The 22548-nt window shown below is 36.5% G+C and overlaps 1 protein-coding gene and 1 long non-coding RNA gene across 19 annotated transcripts in view; one reads left to right on the top strand and one right to left on the bottom strand.

Annotated features, from left to right (window-relative positions):
- Window positions 1-308: 308 nt before the first annotated feature.
- On the bottom strand, window positions 309-13710 carry LOC128928472 (uncharacterized). Its single transcript, XR_013524301.1, has 3 exons — window positions 13634-13710; window positions 4268-6934; window positions 309-443 (listed from the first exon to the last, which is right to left on the bottom strand). It is a non-coding gene; the product is annotated as an uncharacterized LOC128928472 (long non-coding RNA).
- ASB15 (ankyrin repeat and SOCS box containing 15) overlaps window positions 9420-22548 on the top strand; it is a 39466-nt gene continuing 26337 nt past the window's right edge. For 6 of the 18 annotated variants that reach the window (XR_001913331.4, XR_013524299.1, XM_009003154.5 and 3 more), the window contains exons 1-5: window positions 9420-9513; window positions 17219-17291; window positions 19561-19691; window positions 20091-20225; window positions 22369-22477. Coding sequence is in view for 15 of the 18 variants with exons in the window: in XM_009003154.5 (XP_009001402.1) it covers window position 19691; window positions 20091-20225; window positions 22369-22477 (245 nt within the window). In the remaining 3 variants the exon portion in view is untranslated. Of the gene's footprint in view, window positions 9514-17218; window positions 17292-19560; window positions 19692-20090; window positions 20226-20720; window positions 20863-22368; window positions 22478-22548 lie in introns of all 18 variants that reach the window. The other 12 variants (XR_013524300.1, XM_078343878.1, XM_009003150.5 and 9 more) reach the window with 10 other exon arrangements.

Below are 22548 nucleotides of genomic sequence, written 5' to 3'. Positions count from 1 at the left end.
ATAAGCTTTCCAACCACTCAACATAATGACATTTTGTAATGTACAGAATGCAAGAAAATCAACCTAAAAATCATTAGAATGAATAAAAATTCTAAAAGTCAGTTCATTCAAAATAAATACACAAAGAGTATTAGCTTTCAATGTGCCAGAATAACCAATTCAAATATACCAGGGGAAACACTTCTATTCACAAAGAAATAAAAATCACAAACTATTGAAGAATAACTATCTCAGGAATATTCAAGACTTCAGTAAAACTATGAAATTTTACATTAGTTCAAAAGAAAAGTTTTGAATAAATTAAGACATTTTTCTGGGTGCGTGAGATTCAATGTTTTCGAGATGTAAAAATACTGAAAATATGTTCATTCTTTCCAAAGGAATCTTTTCTTAGTGCACTTCCAGTCATAATTCCATTTTGACTAGATGATTTTAAGAGTCACCTGAAAGAAACAATGAGTGATATCAAAATATTTTTAAAAGAAAAATTATGAGTAAAGATTTTTCCCCCAAAATGGACACATTACACATAGGGATTCATATATAAAATTGCTGGGTTAACACCAGCACCCTTTGACCTGGATTTCTTATTACGTTTATGCTTTACATTCTTTTTCAGCTTTATTGAGGCATGATTAATGAATAAAACACGTATGTACTTAATGTGGCAATGTGATTGATATACTTACACAATTTGAAATGATTATCACAACCAAGCTAATTAACATATTCATCACCTTAGTTACTATCTGTGTGTGTGTATATGTGTGTGTGTGTCTGTGTGTGGTGAGAACACTTAAGCAAACTCTCTTAGCCAACATTAAGTATACAATACATTATCGTTAACTATATTTACAATGCTGTACATTAGATCTCTAAAACATATTCATCTTATAACTGAAATTCTGTTTCTATGAGTTCAATGTTTTTAGGTTCCACATGTAAGAGATATGATGCAGTATTTGTGTGTCTGTGACCGGCTTATTTCATCTACTATAAGATCCTTCCGTTTGATTCATGTCACAAATACCAGAATTTCTTATTTCTTAAGGTTGAATAATCTTCCATGATAAAGATATATCACATTTTCTTTATTCATTCATCTACTTATGGACACTTAGGTGTCCATTGTGTCTTTTGCCTACTGCGAATATTGCGGCAATGAATATGTCTGAGATACTGATTTCAATTCCTTTAGCTACATACTAAGCGGTGGGGTTGCTAGATCATATAGTAAATTTATTTTACACTTTTTGAGGGACCACCATACTGTTTTCCATAATGGCTGTACCAATTTACTTTCCTACCAAGAGTGTACAAGACTTTTTATTTCTCCACTTCATCATCAACACTTGTTATCTTGTGACTTTGACAACAACCTTCCTAACAGGTGTGATGTAATGTCTCATTTGCATTTCCCTAAGGATTAATGATGTTGAGGACCTTTTCATTCCTGTTGGACACTTGTATATCTTCTTTAGAAAAATGTCTATTCCGGTTCTTTGGCTGCTATTTTAGTCAGCTTATTTGGTTTTTCTCTATTGAGTTATAAAAGTTCCTTCTGTATTTTGGATATATGGTTTGTAAATATTTTCTCCCTTAGGTTGTCTTTTCTTTGGTTGATTGTTTCTTTTATTGTGCATAAACTTTTAAATTTAATTTGGTTGTACTTGTTTATATTTGCTTTTATTGCCTGTCCTTTTGGTGTCATATCCAAAAAATTATTGTCAAGACCATTGTCAAGTAGATCTCCCCCAGCCAAACTTCGTTTTTCTTCTAGTAGTTTTACAGTTTCAAGTCTTAAGTTTGTCTTTAATGTATTTTGAGTTGGTTTTTGTATATGGTATCAGATAAGGATTGAATTTCATTCTTTAATATATGAATATCCAGTTTTTCCAACATGATTTATTGAAAAGACTATCCTTTCCTCATTGTGTATTTTTAGTACCTTTGTCAAAGATCCGTTGATTATACATGCATTGGTTTCTTTCTAGGCTCCATATTCTCTGTGTTGATGTTTCTGTTTTGATGCAAGCACTATACTGTTTTGATTACTATATCTTTGTCTTTGTATTGTAATTTGAAATCAGGAACCATGATGCTCACAGCTTTGCTCTTTCTCAAGATTGATTTAGCCATTTAAGGTCTTTTTTGGTTCTATACGATTTTTCCCCCATTTCTGTGAAGAATGTCATTGGAATTTTGGTAAACATTGGATTGAATCTGTACATCACTTTGTAATATGAACAGTGTTAATTCTCCCAAATTCCATTTATTTGTGTCTTCTTTCAATGTCTTTTATCATTGTTTTATGGTTTTCAGTGTACTCACTTTTCACCTCCTTGTATTTAATTTTTATAGCTATTGTATATGGAATTTATTAAAATTTATTTCTGATACATCATTGTTAGTATATAGAAATGCTACTAATTTTTGTAGGTTAATTTTGTATCCTGTAACTTTACTGTATTTGTTTATGAGTTCTGACAGTTCTTTGGTGAAGTCTTTGAGGTTTTTTTATACATGGTATTATGACATCTGCAGAGATAATTTAACGTCTTCCTTTTCCATTTAGATGCCTTTTATTTCTTTCTGTTTCCTAATTGCTCTGGCTATTGAATAGAAGTGGTAAGAGAAGGCATCCTTGTCTTGTTCCAGTTTTAGAGGAAATGCTTCCAGCTTTTGACCTGTATGTTCACTGTAGGCTTATTAAATATGACCTTTATTGTTTTTGGGTACATTCCTTCTATACCTAATCAGCTGATTTTAATCTCAAAGAAAGATGATATTTATCAAATGCTTTCTCTGCATCTATTGAGATGATCATAATTTTTATCCTTTATTCTGTTAATGTGGTATGTCATATTTATTGATTTACTTATGTTAAATTATCCTTGCATCCCAGAAATAAATCCCACTTGAGCATGTTACATAATCCTTTTAATGCACTGCTGAATTTGGTTTGCTTGTATATTGTAGAGGATTTTTGCATCTATGTTTATCAGGGGTATCGCCCTGTAATTTTATTTCTTATAGTGTCCTTGTCTAGCTTTGGTATCAGGATAATGGTGGCCTTGTAAAATGAGTTTGGAAGCATTCCCTCCTCTTCAACTTTTTGCAAGAGTTTGAGTAGAATTGAAATTAATTCTTTAAGTGTTTGAAAAAAATCAACAGTGAAGCTGGCAGGTTTGGGTGTCTCTTTGTAGGAAGATTTTTGATTACCGATTTAATTTCCTTTCTCATTTCCATCTGTTCAGATTTTCTGTTTCTTCATAGTTCAGTCTTGGTAAGTTGTAGGTTTCTAGCATTTATCTATTCCTTCTAGGTTATACAGTTTGTTACTGTTTAATTATTCATAGTAGCTTCTTATAATCTTTTGTATTTCTGTGTTTTTATATCTATGGTTTTATTCATTTCATTTGAATCTTCTCTCTTTTTTCCTTAGTTAGGCCAACTAACGTTGTCTTAATTTTGTTTATCTTTTCAGAAAGCCAACTTTTGATCCTTTATATTGTTTATCTTGTCTCTATTTCATTTGTTTTTGCTCTGGTCTCAGCTCTTTTTCTCTTTCTTTCTCTCTCTCTCTCCCTTCCTTCCTTCCTTCCTTCCTTCCTTCCTTCCTTCCTTCCTTCCTTCCTTCCTTCTTTCTTCCTACTAACTTTGGGGTTATTTTGTTTTTCTTTTTCTAGTTGTTTTATAATTACAATTGTTATATTCTCTTAATAAATGGACCCCCTCATATTTATATAATAATGTATTAGAAAGTATTTGCCTGCATTGTGGGTGCATGGGCCATATCGTCAAGACTGGAAAATTACCCAGACATTCCAAGCTGCATAAAAACACCTTAACAAAACCTCAAAACTCAACGTGATTTAAAACTTTTGATATTACTGTATACATAAAGGAAATGTAAAATTTTGCTTTATTTGAATGGTAATTACATTTTAAATCTTGAAATCAAGCCATAACTAAACCAAATATTTGGTAAATAATTTGGGAATGTCCAGAATATTTTGTCTCAGTACTTACGCTGTTCTACTAAAGATAAATCTAAATCTAGCATAAATCATCATATTTTTTCTACCTTCTGGATGGAGTTATTAAACTTGACTTTTATATTAAAATCATTTTGAGGGGAGATCATGAGACCATTAGAAAGTGTCTTAACATACACAGATATCACACAAAGTGGTGTGATATAAAGATCTGTGTCAATAAGAAGCAAGAGTGATATCTTTCAATGGTAGAAAGTGGATGGACTTACATTGAAATTTTCGGGCTGGGCACAGGGCTCACACCTGTAATCACAACACTTTGAAAGGTGGGAAGATTGTTTCAGCTGAGGAGTTTGCAACCAGTCTGGAGAACATGATGAAACACCATCTCTACAAAAGAAACAACAACAACAAAAATTAGCCAGGTATGGTGGTGCATGCCTGTAGTTCCAGCTGCTTGGGAGGCTGAGATGGGAGGATTGCTTGAACCTGGGAGGCAGAGATTGCAGTAAATGAAGATCATGGCACTGCACCCCAGCCTAGGTGACAGAGGAAGAGCCTGTCAAGAAAAGAAAAGAGAAGAAAGAAGAGAAAGAAAGAAAGAAAAAAGGGAGCGATGAAGAAAGAGAGAGAGAAAAAGAATTTGAATTTAGTATGGTAAGTTTTCTTCTTTAAATTCATATAATTTCTTCTATAGTATGTACTGTTAAAATGCTCTTTTAATAATCAAATATTCATTAAATATAATTATGCATTAGCAACTTCATTTAGAAACTGAAACAAAACACAAATGCACATGAAAAGATCAATTCTTTTCAGAAAGAATAGAGTACAATCCTGAATTTTCAATAATTCAAAATTTTGTCATATAGAGCTTTATTGTAAATCCTGATTATGATTATGTTTGGTTTGTATTAAATAAGGTAGTAAGAATAGTGACAATCTCTTTGCCTTAGCACTATCAATTTGAGATATGTAAGAAGTCAGAATTACAAGAAACTAGAAGAAAAAGGAAGGTTCTTAAAAGATAATCCCTCTTACACACAATTTTACCTGTTACCCCAGTAAAAATGTTAAATGGAAAATTCTAGCAATAAACAATTCGTAAGTCAAATTGCATGCCATTCTGAGTAGAGTGATGAAATTTTGGGTCATCCTGTTCTGTTCCACTTGGAAAATAAATCACCCCTTTGTTCAGCATATTCAGTCTGCATATGTCACAAGCCTATTGGTCATTTAGTAGTTTTTCTGATTATCAGATCAATCATGATTTCATCACAGTGTTCGTGGGCAAGTAACCTTGATTTTATTTAATGATGCCCCAAAGAATATTGATGCTGGCATGTTGTCATAATTGTTCTTCATTATTAGTATTGTTAACTGTGCTTTATTTATAAATTAAACTTTATTATAAGTATGTATGCATAGGGAAAAAAACACAGCATACATAGAGTTCTGCACTACTCGTGGTCTCAGGCACTCACTACTGTGGGTCTTAGAACACATCCTCCGTTGCCTGGGCTTGTTGGCTCACGCCTGTAATCTCAGCACTTTGGAAGGCCAAGACGGGCAGATCACTTGAGGTCAGGAGTTCGAGAACAGCCTGGCCATATGATGAAACCCTGTCTCTACTAAAAATATAAAAATTAGCCAGTCTTGGTGGCGCATACCTGTAATCCTAACTACTCGGAAGACTGAGGCAAGAGAATTGCTTGAACACAGGAGGTGGAGGTTGCAGTGAGCTGAGACCTCACCACTGTACTCCAGCCTGGGCAACAGAGAGACTTCATCTGAAAAAAATATATATCCTTTATAGATAAGGGGAAACTGCTCTAACTTTAATGATCCATTAATGTAAAACCATTTTCTCTTTTTAAAGCTCATTTGTGTGTGTGTGTGTGTGTGTGTGTGTGTTTGTGTGTGTGTGTTTGTGTGTGTGTGTGTTTGTGTGTGTGTGTCTTTGTTCTCTGACCTTCTCCTCCACAGCCTTCTTAGGTCTCATCACTCTACTTCTTTGTTCTCTACACAATGGTCAGCTTTTGGGACTAGAATGATATGTCCCACCCACCTTGGCATGCCCTGAAGTGCCTAGCATCACATTCTGCATATACTAAAATGTGTGTCTGGATGTGTAGAATAGAAAACCAAATGTAATGGTTTCCCTTATGTCCATTTTATGTCCCCAGGAGTATAATATACTTCTATATCTAGACTATAAGTCCTGTATCTGTATAGGGATTATTAGTTTTTCAAATAACTTTCATAATTATGCTCTCATTTTCATGACAATGATATGAAATAACAAGAGAAGTGTTATTACACGGTAGGAAACGGAAGCATAAACCTTTAGATGCCATTACATGATTTGTCTTACTTCACAAAAATCAACAGATCTTAGACTAAAATACATATTCTCTCCTTTTAATCTGAGTTTGCTTCTCTTAGATACACTTGAAATACCTTTCATCATAGTGAAAATTAAGCACTTTGTTCGCAAAAAGAAACAAGAAAAAAAGAAAGATCAACCAGCTTTTAAAAAATTCATTATGACTCAAACTTAATTGACTTAAACTTTGGTTAAACAGGAAATAACTGCAAACCCATTTGAACAAGTCAGCAGTGTTCAAAATATTCAACACATATTTGATGAGTATTGAACACTTTGCTAGACCAAGTGATAAACTGGTAAATATAACTGAAACCCCATACAGGAAGACCCCTGCCATTTGTTCGTCATTGATTAAATGTAACTACCTATAGTGCTACCTTACTAAAAATACTATTTTCGTCACTTGCCTTTGCTTGGCTGCATGGCAACCAAATGACCAAAGTAATGCCAACCACGTCGATTCTTCCAGGGGCCTGTGACATCAGCGCTGTTGGAGGAGTTCAGTGCTAATAGATTTGGCTCATGGTTTTAGTTGTTTGATTTCAGTCTGGAAAAAGAGAGGACGGCATAGCAAAAAGAAACCCTTACCAAGCTTCAGGGAAGCATACTAGAAAGAAAGGATTTATTTTCTTTTTTCATATTTTTTTCTACTGTTTTATGCCTAACCAAAATAAAATGTGAATTTATTAAATCACAGATCCCAAGGCCAAAATAATGGTCAAGTACAACAAAGGAAGCAGGAGAAAAAGGAGAAAGCCTGAAATATATCAAAGTAAAAATGAAGCTAAGTGAGATGTATATAGGTATTGCTTACTAAACAACAACATAATGGGATATCTTAAAAACAACAAAAAAGAAAATACAAAAAAAAAAAAACCCACACAAAACAAACAAGCAAACAATAATAGCATAACTTAGAGTAGGACTCTCTGAGGTGTTTGAACAACACCATTTTTTGTAGAAGGAAGAGATAGAGCTCCAGTTCTGATAAGGCTTCATAAAGAATGGGCCGGATCAGAAAGGACGTAATAAGTGGCTTAGTAGCAGGTAGATGTGATTGTATGACTAATCATAGCAAGAGCTGTTTCTTAAAATCCAGGGCTGCAAGCCCCACACTTGTTTTCAGGAAGACAGAGAACCTGTGGACAGTGAGGCTGTAGTAGCGGCAGGTGCCTTGAACATGAAGGCCGAGCTGCCACATTGCTCCCTGGAAATTCACAAACAATGCTACCTAAATTTCTTATTCCCAAAATAGAAATAGGTGGGTCCAAGGACAGTTCCTCTAACACTGTGCTCCAACTATTTTAACCTAAGACTCTTCATATCAGTTGCTATAATTGTCATCTTGAAACAGGACATGCATTTCTTGCTATATATAGATAGAAGGAATGTATATTTGGATATCAGTGTCACTTTCCTTGGAACAACAGTAGTATTCGACTAGTCCTTCACTGTCAAGCCTGACCCCTCCCTGAAACTCACCCACCAGACAAAACTAGAGACACTGTTAGAAAAGCTAGGACTAGTTTTATCTCCCCTTTAACAAAATCCACAGGAAAGCCAACTTCCAAAAGAGGCAAATATGGAGGCAATTAGTAGCATTATGAACGCATCATTCTTTCAAATATATGAGTTACTCAAAATATGTCTGATTGTGTGTGTATAAATGACAAACTACCTGAGGAACAGGCGTCATTAAAATAGTGGTGCTGCGGTCATTGCATCGTCATCATCACTCCCGTACTACGGATATCATTTTATGCATTATTTTAAATGTATGGCATAGGTAGATCTGTAACAACTATTATATAAATGGGTAAAACAGGCATACATTAATTGGTTTAAAAGCAGAAAAGTCGGCCTGGCGCGGTGGCTCAAGCCTGTAATCCCAGCACTTTGGGAGGCCGAGGCAGGTGGATCACGAGGTCAAGAGATCCAGACCAACCTGGTCAACATGGTGAAACCCCGTCTCTACTAAAAATACAAAAATTAGCTGGGCATGGTGGCGCGTGCCTGTAGTCCCAGCTACTCAGGAGGCTGAGGCAGGAGAATTGCCTGAACCCAGGAGGCGGAGGTTGCGGTGAGCCGAGATCGCGCCATTGCACTCCAGCCTGGGTGAAAAGAGCGAAACTCCGTCTCAAAAAAGAAAAAAAAAGAAAGAAATGAAAATGAATATAAAATTTGAAATCAGTTTATAATGTAAATCAGAAAGAGGTCACTGAGACCCACGAGAAGAGTTATTTTAGTGGGGTGAAGGGGATAGAGGCCAGATGGCTTTCTGAGTGCTGACGGTGACCTGGGTTACTTCAAGGCTAGCTATGTCAAAACAAATTTAAGGCAGACTATTTTTATTGGGAAATCAGTAACACGATAAACTGGTTTTTTTGTTTGTTTGTTTTTTCTTTTTTTAAAAAGAAAGCAAACAACCTTCCTCAATTAAAATTCTGATTTTTTTTTTGCTTGTTTTATTAATACATTTGCTACTCACTTTTTTAGACTATACGTGCTCAATAACTTGACCTAATGATTCTTGATCAGATTAGATGTCACTGACTGCCCTATCTCCAACTGTATATTAAACTAGCAAATATTAAACAAAAATCAAAGACAGCAATTAGTATGACAAGAAGATTGTATTTAATGAAATTTGACCTGAATCTTAAAGATGGCCAAAGAGAAATAGTGTGTATTAAAATATGTCAAAAGTGAATTAGGGTCTGCCAAAGCAAAGACTTACAGATTTGTCTCTTGACCAAACATCTTTAAAATACGTGCTAATTCTAAGCGGTTTTGTTTTGTTCTATCAGTAGGAACACTCCCTGCAGCTGAATTGGCAGATCCTTTGTTTTCATAAGAGTTCTTTGAACCAATCAGGACACAGATAATCTTATTATACCTCTGTGGGCTTGTGTTTCTTTTGATGAGAGTCTAGAGAAGTCACGGGTAATACTTTACCATGTGCCAGAGACAGCTTATGTTTCAGTTGTACAAGGTCAGATCTTAATTTAACCACCAACTGGATACTTAATTTTAGATACACAGAGGAACACATTGGCTCCAGGGCACTTCCTCTGATTTAGGAAGGTAAGTCCCTGGATAAGAATGACAAGATGATCATTCCAAAAGGTGAGATTATGAAATATTTGATCTTTAGCTCACCAACCAGCTTATTGAATATTGTTCAGTATTGGAAATATTTTAAACAGATGGAAGTGCAGATGGTAGTAGCTACTCATTACTTTCTTTCTGGTTGATCACCTATGAGCTTACCTGTCTAGGGCCTTTTTAATTAGAGAATAAAGCTAGAATTTGTTTGTTTATAGACCACCAACTAAATTGCATAATTACTAAGCATAAAAAATTATATCATGAGAAAAACAGATTAAGAATATCCTTATAGAACCTGTCAATATATTTACTATAGAATCCTCAGAAGGATTTCAGCTGACTTCTTGGTTTCTGATTAAAAACAATTAAATAATTTTTGTGAATAAATAGAGTAAATCTCTTTTAAGGCTTTTTCATCACCTGTTGAAAAAGATGAATGCTTTCTGGCCAGATTGAAAAATTTCTTTAAATTAGTTAGATTAAAAAATAATAAACTGAATAGAATTGGAAATTTACTCCTGAAAATTATATCAGAAAACCTAAAGGTTGGAAAGTCCTTAAAATTTATGGGATATCATCACTCATATTGTTCTTAAATGTGCAGTTAACTTCTAAGGAGCCACCTGTATCTTAAATGATTTGACTTTCATGAAGTAGAGCAGTGAAGTAGACAAGAAAAATCTTATTGCTGCTTTGTGCTGAGAGCATCAAGTTATTGTGATAAAAATTATAATTTTACACTTCAGTTATGTTAATGGGAATATTTTATTTTCAAATAAAAATTTTTCTACAAGTTTTATATTTTCTCTGGAGTTTTTGGATGAATTTGCTAAGTGTTTGCTTAAACTTTTTGAGAAAACTTTTTCTCAGGCTTATGAATTTTTAGGTTACAAAATAGGATCCTCTTTTCATTAAATTCCTTCAGAGTAGCTGAGTCATCGTTAGAGTATATTGGTTAAGCCTGTGTTGCCTCTATTGTCAGATGACTGGGCTATATCCCAGTCTCCACTGCTCACTAGATGTGTGGGTTTAGGTAAATTCCCTAAGTGTTTTGTACTTCAGTTTTCTCATCTGTAAAGTGGGGGAGAATTATGTCATAGACATTAAATGACATCCATTTAATGTACTTAATGTAATGCCTGTCACAGGTAAACACCCAATAGATGTTAGTTATAATAATTATTAAACTCAATATAAAAATATTTATTAAAGACCTGCTATGTACTTGACTGTGTGCTAAACCTTAAAGAGAAATTGCTATTATTTCTGGAGAAAAATCTAAAATATATTATTTAAAGGCAGAAAACTCCCTGAGGGCATGGATCACATATATTTGTGTCTAGCCCGGTGCCTAGAACATAGCAGACATTGAATGTATATTTTTTGCATGGACAAATAGGAGAGTCTGAGCATCCTTAGGAAAAAAATAATCACTAACGATTGGTGGGTTAATTTTTCTCCTTTGTCTTTTTGATTAGCAGAGCAGAGGAACGTAGTATCGTAGATACATGCATTTGTATTTTACCAAGGTATCTGACAATATTCCTTGATGATGGTCTTGTTATCAAAAAGGAAACATTAATACTAGGTGGTGGTGTCTTTAAAAGGATTTGTAAGTGGATAGACGGCTTTTCTGGGAGGGTGCTAAATAATAGATCAACGTCAACATAGAGGCTTCTGTCCTGTGCCAATTTCTTTTCAACATTTGTCTTTATCAGTGGAGTTTAAGGACATATAGAAGGCATGCTTATTAAGTCAGCAAATAAAACAATACTTGGAGAGGTAGAAAATGCATTCAATTTTAGCAGAAGGAAATAAAGGCCAAATTGAAAAAGATAAAATGTAATAAGAATAAATAGAGTCCTGCATAAAATCGCACAGAAAACAGTGTGGGGAAAACATACGATTTGTAGAATTCTTTAGATACTGGGGTCTAAATCAAGTGTGTAACATGATAGCCTAAATATTATTATCTGAGCTTGAGCTAAATTAACAGATTTATAGTGTTTGAGAAAAGGGAAGTGGTCACATACACTTAAACTTGTGTTGGTCTGACTGTAGCTGTTGTGCTATATTCAGAGCCTGTGGTTCGGTGTCACTTTTAAAAAGAGATGGATGAACCAATGTGTTTACAGGAAAGCAATCAAGACGGTGCAGGAGAAACCATGTTATGGGCAGAACAGTCGTACAGCCTTAGAAAGAAAGGCTCAGTGGAGACCTGACAGCCTTCCTGGGGGATATTTACAGGGCTCCTGTGTTGCAGACGAACAATACTTTCTCAGTGCAGCTCTGAGAAAGAGAACTAGAAACTGTTAGAAGAGAATTAGAAACATTATCTTCAGATAATATTTTGAAGGGGTGGATTCAACTTCACTGGTTTTTCTAATTGTTAAAGCTGGCTAGGCTGGGTGCAGTGGCTCATGCCTATAATCCCAGCACTTTCGGAGGCTGATGGGGGAAGATGACCTGAGGTCAGGAGTTCAAGACCAGCCTGACCAACATGGTGAAACCCCATCTCTACTAAAAATACAAAAATTAGCTGGGCATAATGGCGGGCGCCTGTAATCCCAGCTACTCAGGAGGCTGGGTAGGAGTATCGCTAGAACCTGGGAGGCAGAGGTTTCAGTGAGCTGAGATTGCACCATTGCTTCCAGCCTGGGCTACAGAGGGAGACTGTCTAAAAAAAACACCAAACAAACAAACAACCTAGCTAAGGAGAAGCACCGTGGAGATAGCAAGCTCCCTGACACTTTGATGTTCAAGCTGAGGCTACCAATTACTTGCTGGGCATGTTGTAAATAAGATTTACAGGTAGGGCTATACCTGATGAAATTTGGTGATTCTAGGGAAAAGGAGGGAGAAGAAAATAAAACGGGGGTATCAGATTGACTGTTCAAGGGTGAGGAACGAAACTAAACTTTAAAAAAATCCTAGCATCATACTTTTTCATTCCACAGGAGTTCAATCACGAGTAGTAACAGGCAATGTTTACTATTTGTGACACACCAGACACAGTTAACCAGGCAGCTAATGCAGGCAGGTCAGGGTTTGAACAAAGATTCAACCATTATGATCAGCTGCTTCCAACAGAAGGAACTCAATGGCCTGTATATGATTTCAAACAAGATATGAAAAAATGCAGTGACTCATTATTATTTGAATCCATTTTGAAGGGGAAAACATTTGACTTGAAGCACCAGACAGGATTGTTTGCCATGTTGAACAAAATACATTATGCCAGGAATGAATTTTTTAGACAATATATGTATATGTATATGAATACTTATATGTATATGCATAAGAATAATATTTTTTTAAATGCTCAACACTCCTAATCATTAGAAAAATGCAAATCAAAACCACAATGAGATACCATCTCACACACCAGTCAGAATGGCTATTATGAAAACGTCAAAAAATAACAGATGCTGGTGAGGTTATGGAGAAAAGGAAATGCTTATCCAATGCTGGTGGGAATGTAAATTAGTTCAGCCACTATGGAAAACAGTTTGGTGATTTCTCACATAACTTAAAGCAGAATTACCATTCAATCCAGCAATCTCTTTATTGGATAGATACCCAAAGGAATATAAATCATTGTACCATAAAGATACATGCACGCGTATGTTCATTGCAGCATTGTTCACAACAGCAAAGACATGGGATCAACCTAAATGCACAATGACAGTAGACTGGACAAAGATAATGTTGTGCATATACACCACGGAATACTAGCCAGCCATAAAAAAGAATGAGATCATGTCCTTTGCAGCAACATGGATGGAACTGTAGGCCATTATCCTAAGAAAATTAACACAGGAACAGAAAACCAAATATCCCATGTTCTCACTTATAAGGGGGAGCTAAACTTTGAGTACATATGAACACAAAGAAGGGAACAACAGATACCAGGACCTACTTGAGGGTCGAGGGTAGGAGGAGGGCAAGGAGGGAAAAACTACCTATGAGGTACGATGCTTATTACCTGGATGACAAAATACTCTGTACATCAAATCCTTGCAATATGCAATTTACCTATATAACAAACCTAAGATAAAACTTAAAATGAAAGTTAAAAAATAATACTTTTTAAAAGTCTAGAGATATTATTATTATTATTATTGAGATGGAGACTCACCTGCCACCAAGCTGGAGTGCAATGGTGCGATCTCGGCTCACTGCAACCTCCCTCTCCCTGGTTCAAGTGATTCTCCTGACTCAGCCTCCCAAGTAGCTGGGATTACAGGCACGCACCACCATGCCCAACCAATTTTTTATTTTTAGTAGCAACGAGGTTTCACCATGTTGGCCAAGATGGTCTCGATCTCCTGACCTCGTGATCCACCCGCCTTGGCCTCCCAAAGTGCTGGGATTACAGGTGTGAGACACCGTGCCCAGCCGAGATATCATTCTTATTGTTACTACAGCTAATTAATGTAGTCAACATATTCTTTACTCACACTACAACTCAATTGTGCAAACCAAAAGTAGCTTTTTTATTGTCTGTAACTGGCCAAACCTTTCTTAGGAGCTGCCATTGACTAATAAATGGAAAATAAACTTTTGGTTTATGCAGACAGACACAGTAACTTACGTAATGAAGCCTCTGCCTGGGTGATACAGATAATGAATTGCTCTTTCAAATTTCTGCTCCTTCCCAAGCCAAGAAACTCTCCCTGCCAAGTTCTACTTGCTTTCCTGTACATGTGGGCAATCTTCTGTCTTCTTGAGATCACCAAGGTTCCTGGCCTGCTCAGCCCTGAGAGGTAGATGCCAAGCTAATTTTCCTGAGAGGGCTTTGTAAGCTTTGCCTCTGTAAAGTCCATCTTAGTTCCCTTTTTTTGTTGTTATTGGTGGTGAAAACTTTAAAATCTATGCCCTTAACAAATTTCAAGTATTCGATACAATATTGTTAACTACAGTTCCATTGACATACATTAGATTTCCAGAATTTATTCATCCTGGTTAACTGAAACTTGTACCCCTTGGCCAGCATCTCCTGGCCCCTGGCAACCAACATTCTACTCTTTTTTTCTATGACTTCAACTTTTTAGATTCCCAAGATAAATATCTCGATATTTGTCTTTCTGTACCTGGTTTATTTCATTTAGCATAGTGTCCTCTGGATTGATCCGTGTTGTCACAAATGTCAAGATTCGCTTCTTTTTTAAGGCTAAGAGTCCATTGTAAATACACAGCATATTTTCTTCATTTATTTATCTGTCAATAGACATTTAGGTTGTTCCTCTATCTTGGCTACTGTAAATAACGCTGCAACTAACATGGAACTGCATATATCTCTGTGAAACAGTGATTTCAATCCCTTTGGATATGCACCCAGAAGTGAGATTGCTGGATCATAAGGTAGTTCTATTTTTAAATTTTTGAGAAACCTTCATATTGTTTATTACAACGGCTGTACCCCAGGAAAAGATAAACTATGTGAGAGAATGGATAATTTACTTAGCTTGATTTGTGGTGAATATTTCACAATGTATACATGTCAAATCATCAAGTTGTACATAGTAAATATATATAATTTTTAATTGTCAACTCTATTTCAATAAAGTTGGGAGAAAAATCCATCTTAGTCTCTTAAAAGTGGTTAGTCATATTTGGTTAAATAAACATCACACTTAAACTGACACTTTACATAGAACATTAAATATTCTTTCAAATATATGAAAATTTTTTTTGAGACGGAGTATCTCTTTGTTGCCAGACTGGAGTGCAGTGGTGCAATCTCAGCTCACTGCAATCTCTGCCTCCTAGACTCAAGCAATTCCCCTGACCCAGACCCCTGAGTAGCTGAGACTACAGGCGCGCACCACCAAGCCTGGGAATTTTTTTGTATTTTAGTACAGATGGGGTTTCACCATGTTGGCCAGGATGGTCTCCGTCTCCTGCCTTGGCCTCCCAAAGTGCTGGGATTACAGGCGTGAGCCACCACGCCCAGCCAAGTACATGAATTTTAATAACTGGATAGTATTACATTTTTTATGTGTATGATAATGTCTTAGACAAATTTCCCATTCTGGGACATTTATGTTGTTTCTAATATTTTGGCAATTTAAACACAGATGAGATAAGCATTCTCACAGATACATCGTTTTTTACATCTCTGATTATTTCTTTTATTTACTTACTTAGTTTTTGAGACAGAGTCTTGATTAATCACCCAGGCTGGAGTGCAGTGGCGTGAATTTGGCTCACTGCAGCCTCGACCTTCTAGGTTCATGTGATCCTCTTGCCTCAGCCCCCCAAGTAGCTGGTACTATAGGTGCATCCCACCACATCTGATTAATTTTTGTATTTTTTGTAGAGATGAGGTTTCACCATGTTCCCAGGATGGTCTCAAACTCCTGAGCTCAGGCAATCTACCCATCTCAGCCTTCCAAAGTGCTGGGATTACAGGCGAGAGCCACCAAGCCTGGCTTTGTGATTACTTCTATAAGACAGATCACTAGATGTAGAATTACAGACAAAGGATAGGGATTTTAAAATCTTTTTATCATACTAACTTGTGATCAGGACAAGTATATTAGTAAGTTGTATCTTCATGGGTCTATCTTACTCTAGTCTGTTATTCTATAAGTTTATATTCCCCTAGACACACACAAGTTTGTGAGTCTAAACTCCTTTCTAAACTGTTGTGAGCGTAGTCCTCAAAAGCTAACATGAATCTTCCCAAAGTTCTAATTAAATCTGTTGGAGACCAATAATTAAATCTGTTGGAGGCCAAAAGTAAAAATTTCTTTTTTCTCTGTTTTTTTCTTATTGCTTTTATTTTATTTTTACTAGTCCTAATACCAATTTCATTAAAAGTCTTTACTCTTGTAATATGAAACTAGAGATAAGCAAAACTAGTGAACAGGTTCTATCATTAGTATATTTACATAGAAAATAAGCATCAATCAGTGAAGCCACAAAATTTGAAGAGAATTCAGCAAAAATATATCTATGACCTATAGAGGAAGCACAAGGCTAATTTTAAGAGTTGTGTTTATTTAATCATACAGTTATTAGTTTATTTAGTAAACACTGAATTTTTAGCACATGCCAGATATCATGTTTAGTTTCTACAGACCATTTTGCCTTTTATATCTTTTTCTAAAAAGGTGCGTTGTGTTTCTTTGAAGTAACGTAAAAGTAGCATTTGTTTTTTGGACTAAGATTGTTCATCTGTGTGTGTGCATGTTTTCAGTTTCTCAAAAGAACATACTGTGCTGTTAAGAAAGATTCTATTTAAACTGATCTAGTTCCCCCCATCATGCCTGGGATTTCTCTCTAGTAGAAAAGGCAAATACCATAAAGAGGGAATTGCTGTAACTTATTGCTTGTAAGTAAAAGTTACCTGTGACTGTGGGATAAAACCTAATTCTGACAGAGTTACACTCTTCTCTGAAATTTCTGGGGGACTAGTTGATTCTGTTGTTTAAATCATCCTAATGAATCCATTCATATGATTTGCCACTTTGCGCTATGCAATTCTTAAAAAATAAGTGTTCAGCCACCAAATAAAAAACAAAGTTGTAGCAGAATTTTGTTTTGTTTACTGATTTCTTCACATCTTTAAAAGTATGCATATGTGATCAAAGTATATCAAAATGAGAATTAGCATTGTTTTGTATATGACAACTGTATTTTTTTGACAGTACCAAAAAAAAAATACAAAAAAAAACCACAAGAAAATGTCTTTTAACTTTTGCCATTCCTCTGATAGGATAAATCCTGATGATTCTCTCAGGGACCTCCAGTAGATAAGCTCAACACTCAAGAACCATTGCAGCTTCAAGGTAAAAGAAGAATTCCCAGGGCATCAGTGTCCCCCATTCCACACAGCAGAAACTTGCATCTCCTTTAGAACCCCAGGGTTTCTATTTGGGCTGGCCTTGGACAAAATCATAAAGAAAACCAAATTTTACTGAATGCCCTTTTCTTGTCCCTTCTTATCACCTCCCACTAGAACCTAGCCTTACACTTTTTGCCATGTTCCCAGCCTCATGGCACTCCAGTAACTATCGCAAGAGATCTTGGTTCTAAACTAGGAGCCAGTATATTGCTATCTAAATTTTAAAAGGGACGCTGGAAGATGAAACAATAAGCCCTAAAGGACAGAATCTCTTGCTGATGCAATAGAATGTCACTGATGTGACAGGTGCTGGGGGCAGTGTGTTATTTATGGACACGGAGCCCTTCCTTGCACCATGGAAGCAACTGTCCACTCTGCATACTCTCAAGGCCAGCCTTGCTTAGGACTCCTAGAGATGGTTTTAATTTTGTGATGCCCAAGACAGAGTGTGAGGGTAGATGGGGAAAGCAGATCTGTATGTAAGCAGGAGTAAACCAGCTAAACAATTCACGAGAGGAATTGTTAGGGGAAAGGAAGAACCTTGGTTCTGTGCTGTGGGAGCTACTGTATTTCCAAGGAAGCTCTGAGGGGTGTCAAAAATTTATCAACTACCTTTACAGGAAGGCATTAGCTCAGATCATGGTTTGGAGGCAGTTTAGCAAAACCGAGGCAAAGAGGTATCGTATGCTCATGTTCATTCCTGCATCATACCTTGCAACGTTACCAACCTCCTGACCGCTTCAGTCAGGCACAGACTGATACGTTGATTCTGTGGTTTGGACCATGATGTTTAGACTCCAAGGCAAAGTACAGAATGAAGGTAAGCTTAGGACATCTCAGACCACCCGAAGTAACATAAAGCCTTACTGCATGAAGTCAAAGAGAAAGATTTATGTGTCCCTGGAACTATTTTTTATTTTTGGAAGTGATTGTCATCAAAAGCTGGCTGTTAAAAGCAAGATCACGGTGTTTTCTTTTAAAGGCAACAGACTGTGAGATATTTTCCTCTAATTTCTGAAAGACCTTAAAAGTGAAGGTATGCCTGCCTGGTCCAGAGTCTACTTATTAGTTCTAGGACATTTGCTGGGTCTTTTAACCTCTTGAATCTATAATACCTGTAATATAGAATTGGAATAAGGATTTAAAACAAGGTAATATATACAAAATGTTTTACACAGTGCTTGAAACTAAGTAAGCACTTGATAACTCATGGTTATTATTACTATTGCCAAATGTGTTAAAAATTTTACATGATAACCAAACTTTCCCTTTTCTCATTATCTGAATTAAGGATTTAACTTAGCCTATCTGTAAAATAAACTAACACTTATTGATAACTGAGGAACATATGTGGCATTTAGCATTTAGGGATCCTTAATTCAGTGGTTGTTTACCAGGAGAACATGAAAAAAATCTCTGAGATTACATAAGTTCCCTAAAATTGCATGCAAAATTTGGAGAGGATGGGTTTCCCTCTGAAGGGAGAATCCATAGCTTTCATCAAATATTTTCATGACCCTAGACAAGGTTAACCAGTACTTTAAATGAAGAGGCTGATTGTAAAATATGATTGCATCAGTTACTTTGTAAATCAGCTACTTATGGAGAACAAATGATTTCCCTAGTGGTCTTCCCTGGAAGAAGACTGAATGTTAAATGGCAAATTATTATAAGAGTTAATTTCTCTAGGCTGGGTGTGGTGGTTCATGCCTGTAATCCTAGCACTTTTGGAGGCTGACGCGGGTGAATCACCTGAGATCAGGAGTTCGAGACCAGCCTGCCCAACATGGTGAAACCCTGTCGCTACTGAAAATACAAAAATCAGCAGGGCATAGTGGCAGATGACTATAATCCCAGCTACTCAGAAGGCTAAGACAGGAGAATTGCTTGAATCTGTTGGGGTGAAGGTTGCAGTGAGCCGAGATTGTGACATTTCACCCCAGCCTGGGCAAAAAAGCAAAACCCCATCTCAAAAAAAAAAAAAAGAGTCAATTTCTCCAGACTGAGAAGTGGGACACCCATACATAGATCTTAAAGATGTCAGAATATTGTCTGGCCTTTCCTCATGCTTCTGAGTGGTGCTTTATATAAACGATTTCCTATAGACTGTTGCTGGCCCTCAGGTGGGATGAGTCCTAGACACCTTAGATGTGAGGTTTGGATAAATCAGTTACTCTCCTCTTGGCTTTATCATTGTGTCTTGATGTCTTCAGGTCCATTCCAGTAATGCTCCTGTGACTGACTGACTGGCACCTTAGTACTCCTGCATGCAGATCTTCACTTCATCCCAAGCTTTCAGGAAAAGGCTGGAGACACCTGGGCTGAATTGGAGTTGTTCTGCATAGTAAGAGTGTTCCCATCATTTTCACCCTACCCTCATTAGAGATACAAAACAGTTAAGAACCTAGGTAACTTCCTTTTTGATAGTAGTTAAAAGTTAAAGAAAAAAAACATTAAAATAAAAAACTTTACACAGACCAGCTCAGTTCTCTGTGAAGCCTGTGCTATCTCATACACTGAAAGCCCAGATTTCCGTCAGGGTTAGATTTAATCTGGTGATTTAAACAGGTGAAAGGCTCCATATCCTGTTACTAATCCCAGAGCCATACAATCCCCATCACCCCAGTAATATCACTGAGAAAGTCAGCAGGCAAGGCCACGGGTTGAACTTTGTCATCTACTGGTGCTGGCTGATGAACTTGGTACTTGTCTGCTAGTAATGACTCAACAACTTTTATTCCAGTGACCACTGAGAGCAGCTGTTTGTTTGCTGTAGTTGACAAGGAGTCGGAACAGAGGGAAGAGATAGAAAGAAAAACGAAAAGAGATTTTGCTTCCCCTCAGAAAACTAATGGTCCAAGTGAAAACACAAGCACAAGTATGTAAAGAACTTGTAAAGCAAATACAGAATGAGTTGAGTATAAACCCAGACATTGGAAAAACATTACATAAGAGGAGATATTCACAGATGAAGATGGCTGGAGCGGAACTGAAGAGTTACACAAGGGTTTCCATAGGAGGAAAGTCTTGTGCCAGCCTTGATACAGTGCAAGCCATGGGTGGGGGGCAGCTGGGAGGGCCTCATGAATGAAGAGGAATATAATATAAAAGAACAAAAGAGAGACAAATGAAACCAGGTACAGAGTGAACAATCAAATTTGTTTAGTTGATAAACACAACAACTCCATATCCAAAGGAAACAGTCAGTTCTGAGAACAAAGAAGAGCCTGGATTATGTTTCAGTGCTCACTTAGTAATAATTAATTAATTAATTCAACACATATTTAGAGAGCATGAACCAGGAGATGATCCTTCTCTTGGCACGGAGGGCACAGACTAATTACAGACTAATTCCCTGCTTTTACGTTCTAAGGAGAGGAGACAGACAAGGACCCAATGAACAGGAAATGAAAAGCAAAATACCATTTACATCTACTTGGTGAATAAGATCCCCAGGGTGCTTTTTAAGGAGACTGAGATACCACAGTGTGACGGAACATTCTTGGTGGAGCATGGTGACTATCTCGTGTGTGATCTCTGAACACTGGCACTATTCTATACCTTTCGTTCTGAGGTGATATTAAGGCCATTGCTATAGAACAATGAACAACTAAATCATAATATTGCTGTTGAGTTCATGCGCAGTCTGTCCACAGGTTAGAGGCCTTGGCTGTTAGCGGGTATAAAGTTTGAGATTACCCTGCCTTGGAGAAGAATGAGAAGAGGTAGAGCATGTGCCAGCTGTGTTTTGGAAATCGCCTGAAGAACACTCTTTCGTTCTCTCTCCTTGAGAAGACATACAATAAAATACAATTTCATATAGAGACTATAAAAGGCTTGGAAAGCACCATCAATCAAAGATAATTTCCTATTTGCCGGTCAACTCAGTTATAGAAATATTTTTATTTCTATATTTACTAAATTTACTCTCTAAATAAGATAAAGCAATTGATTCAATAGTAAAGAGTAAAATAGTAAATTCATTCGAATAGTAAATAGTAAATTCAAATAGTAAAGAGAAAAATAGTAAATTCATTCTTCTAATTTGATATTTGAGAGAAAGAAGCAAATGAAGAATAATCTACATTTTTCTGTAGATTTCAGGGAGATGGGCCAGTCAAGAGCAGTGGCTTATAATAGAACTGTATAAGGGAGTGAATGGGGATTCTATAGGAGGGTGGTTTCTGGTCTATGGATAGAGTTTAAATGGTCCTTATCACAATGTTCAAATGATGCTCTGAGACCAGTCAGGCCTTGCTGGTTTATAAGGCATGTAAAAGGATGACTGTTCTCCATTACAGCCACTATCCATCTTATCCTGATTGGGTCAATTTGTTAGCTTTTAATATGCTATGTACACATTCTCTGAGAAAACTGGTGGACCGAAATTGGCATCAATCAAAAACTCAGGAAAAAGTGAATTCTTGGGGCCGGGCACAGTGGCTCAAGCCTGTAATCCCAGCACTTTGGGAGGCTGAGGCGGGTGGATCACGAGGTCAAGAGATCGAGACCATCCTGGTTGACATGGTGAAACCCCATCTCTACTAAAAATACAAAAAATTAGCTGGGCATGGTGGCGCATGCCTGTAATCCCAGCTACTCAGGAAGCTGAGGCAGGAGAATTTCCTGAACCCAAGAGGCGGAGGTTGCAGTGAGCCGAGATCGTGCCATTGCACTCCAGCCTGGGTAACAAGAGCGAAACTCCGTCTCAAAAAAAAAAAAAAAAAAAAAAAAAAAAAAGTGAATTCTTATAAGCCCAACTGCAGTCTTTACTGAAAAAAAAAAAAAGTTAGAAAGTGCAAATGTTCAAAGGCAGGTTATTAAAGGTTTCAACAGTTAGAATATTTAAGTTAATAAAGTGGACTTCACATGTAATATGAATTAAAATGTTACCTGCATTTGTATTTGTTAACTAGGGAAAGGAGAATGAATTTTAGTTTTTCACTATGCATTTTTCATGTTAACTCTGTGGTGTTTTGGGTCATTTGTTAAGAACTTGTCTCTTTCAAAATTATACACAGGAATGGATACTAATGACGACCCCGATGAAGACCATCTTACAAGTTACGATATTCAGCTAAGTATTCAAGAATCCATTGAAGCCAGCAAGACTGTACTTTATCCTGAAAGGTAGTATTCAAATCAACTATCCTCAGCAAACTTTATTTATGGCATTCATTTTGTTGTAAGATAAACACCAT

This window comes from Callithrix jacchus, chromosome 11 (genome assembly GCF_049354715.1).
Source record: "Callithrix jacchus isolate 240 chromosome 11, calJac240_pri, whole genome shotgun sequence".
Taxonomy (NCBI): domain Eukaryota; kingdom Metazoa; phylum Chordata; class Mammalia; order Primates; family Cebidae; genus Callithrix; species Callithrix jacchus.
The sequence above is the reverse complement of the archived record's forward strand: the minus strand, read 5'-3'. Positions and strand labels throughout refer to the sequence as shown.